This window comes from Triticum aestivum, chromosome 4A (assembly GCF_018294505.1).
Source record: "Triticum aestivum cultivar Chinese Spring chromosome 4A, IWGSC CS RefSeq v2.1, whole genome shotgun sequence".
NCBI classification, from domain to species: domain Eukaryota; kingdom Viridiplantae; phylum Streptophyta; class Magnoliopsida; order Poales; family Poaceae; genus Triticum; species Triticum aestivum.
This window is the reverse complement of record NC_057803.1, coordinates 678,424,707-678,427,023: the sequence shown is the minus strand read 5'-3', so window position 1 is coordinate 678,427,023 and position 2,317 is coordinate 678,424,707. Positions and strand designations below refer to the sequence as shown.

Genomic DNA, 2,317 nt, shown 5'->3' with positions numbered 1-2,317 from the left:
TGTAACCTTCCTTGTACACAATATTCGACACAACTCTAACAAAGTCCACCTTGTCGAATATTCTCCACCATCCTGAATTTGTCAATGCGTCAAACTTCCATGTACATTGGACTTGAGCTTATCCCATGAGCACCGCTGCTACTCCAAAGACTCCATATGACTCCACCTGCAACTTGTAGTCCCTTCTTTTTTTGATCACAGTCAACACTCAAACAAAATTAAGTTCCTTGTTACTCTAGTTTGTACTCTCAACTTCCAGAGTATCCGTCAACTCCATCACACAACGATCACTGACCTGCGTGAAAGTGAACAACTCACATATTGGGTGTCACACATAAGAGTTACCTGAACTCAACATCACCGCTCTTCCTTGAATGCCTGTCTGAAACTTGAAGGAATTTCACCATTGCTTGTAGTCATCTCGAGTCAAATTCGCAGTCGTCTCACCACATGTATGACCACTAGAGCCCTGGCCCGTCTCCATGTCCCGTGCGCACCGCAGCCTCGCTGCTATTACCGCGTCGAGCCTCTGCTGTCCCGGTCGAGTCTCAAGGGTCGCAAACCATCGATCATCCGAGTGAAGAATTATTTTTGGACAAAGGGCGTGATTTCTTAATCCAAAATGTAGCAACGAGCGGGTACAATATCATGACAAGCGACAGCCGATCTCTGCATAATTAAGATGCACACAACCAAACTTCAACTGTCTAACACAAGTAAATAAAAAACGACATATTAGCAACAATAGAGTCATATAACTGGCACTATACCTATGTCGAAGGAGGTGGTAGACCGATCCGAAGATTATACTGCCATCCATGTTGGATAAAAACCTCATAGTCACCCGCCCCAACCACATACACACCATCTTAAACAGTGGTTCGTACGTCGTTGGATGTAGCATAGACCATGTACGCAACAAATGCATACAACGGAATATAATCTACTCCCTCCGTTCCTAAATATAAGTCCTTTTAGTGATTCCAATATGAAGTGCTACATAAACATGCCCTGGATACGTGTGCTGTGTAGTAAATTCAGTTTTTCTTTAATTATTACGTGCTGATGCGCATTGATACAAATTCCATATAGGATAGACTAAAGAAACCTTTCCTAGAAGTAAAAGGAGTTTATAAAACCTTCAGCCATGTAAGCAGATACTCCCTCCGTCTCAAAATAAGTGTCTCGATTTTGTATTAACTCTAGTACAAAGTTATACTAAACTAGAGACACTTATTTTCGAATGGAGGAAGTATTTCATAAAACCAGGGCATGATTTAGGACCTGATTATAATGCCTGTCTGAATGCTCCGCTTGTAAGTTGTAACAGTTAATTGTCCGCTGCTAATAAGTATCTGGATGCGAAGCTCTGGGGACAGATATTTTCATGCATTTCTGACACACCCCAATATTAAAAATTACAGGACCGGGAGAACCCTTTGCTGCAAAACCATCAAAAGATGCCGAGATGGAGAAGATAATGAGATCAATGGAGGTAGGTTACTTTGGCTGTGATATGTGTAACTATATCCAAGAATATACGAAGATAGAAATGTTACATTACACTATTGTTGATGACAGGGCATGCCGGGAGCCCCAAACATGAAGATGTACTCCAGAGACGATCTGATGAAGAACAACTTTGGCGTTGAAGGTGATGAGGATGATGAAGATGACGATGAAGACGAGGATAGTTTACCCAAGAACTTGGTATGTTACCATAGGTTACCCAAATATGTTACGAGGGTTGGCTCCTCACAGTTCTCCGTGACTTCTAAGCGAAATATGTTTGTTTGAAGAACTGCTGAGGGTTAATCGTATTCCCTCTGCTCCTTCCAGGGAAACATTCTGAAAAACAAGGGTCCGCAAAAGAAAGACCTGAAGCAGCAGGTGGTGAAACAGATCAAGGATACCGGCAAGAAACTGAAAGGGCATGTGAGCAAGGTGTCCAAGGCGGTGAAGAGTTGGTGGAAGGGGAAGAAGAAGCCTGCAAAGTCCAGCAAAAGCGAGCTATGAAGAACGGGCGGCAGCATCCTCGAATCGGTTCGGTGCATCAACCTTCTGTCCAGGACTTGGGGGTAGAGATGTGCTACATAAACGTGCACGATGAGTTTAAGGGACTTTTGGTGTACACTAGTAGAAAGAAGTGGACTCCACTCTGGAGCTCAATGGGAGGTAGTTTTACAAGGTTGCTCAGGCTCCAGTTGATTTTTGGTGTATGTGGTACTCTGTAAATGGGTGGCCATCACTACAATATCTAAGCTCCCTCAAAATTAAGCGTTGTGAGCGCTCCGGGGCTGGTATTGTCAACTAGCCA

The 2,317-nt window shown here is 43.4% G+C and overlaps 1 protein-coding gene across 1 annotated transcript; it reads left to right on the top strand.

Annotated features, from left to right (window-relative positions):
* Positions 1 to 1,462: 1,462 nt before the first annotated feature.
* Positions 1,463 to 2,020, top strand: LOC123083076 (general transcription factor IIF subunit 1-like). The gene is made up of 3 exons (XM_044505213.1): positions 1,463 to 1,495; positions 1,582 to 1,710; positions 1,840 to 2,020. Exons 1-3 carry the CDS (start codon positions 1,469 to 1,471, stop codon positions 2,014 to 2,016), a joined length of 333 nt encoding a protein of 110 aa, XP_044361148.1. The 5' UTR covers positions 1,463 to 1,468; the 3' UTR covers positions 2,017 to 2,020.
* The last annotated feature ends 297 nt before the right edge of the window (positions 2,021 to 2,317 follow it).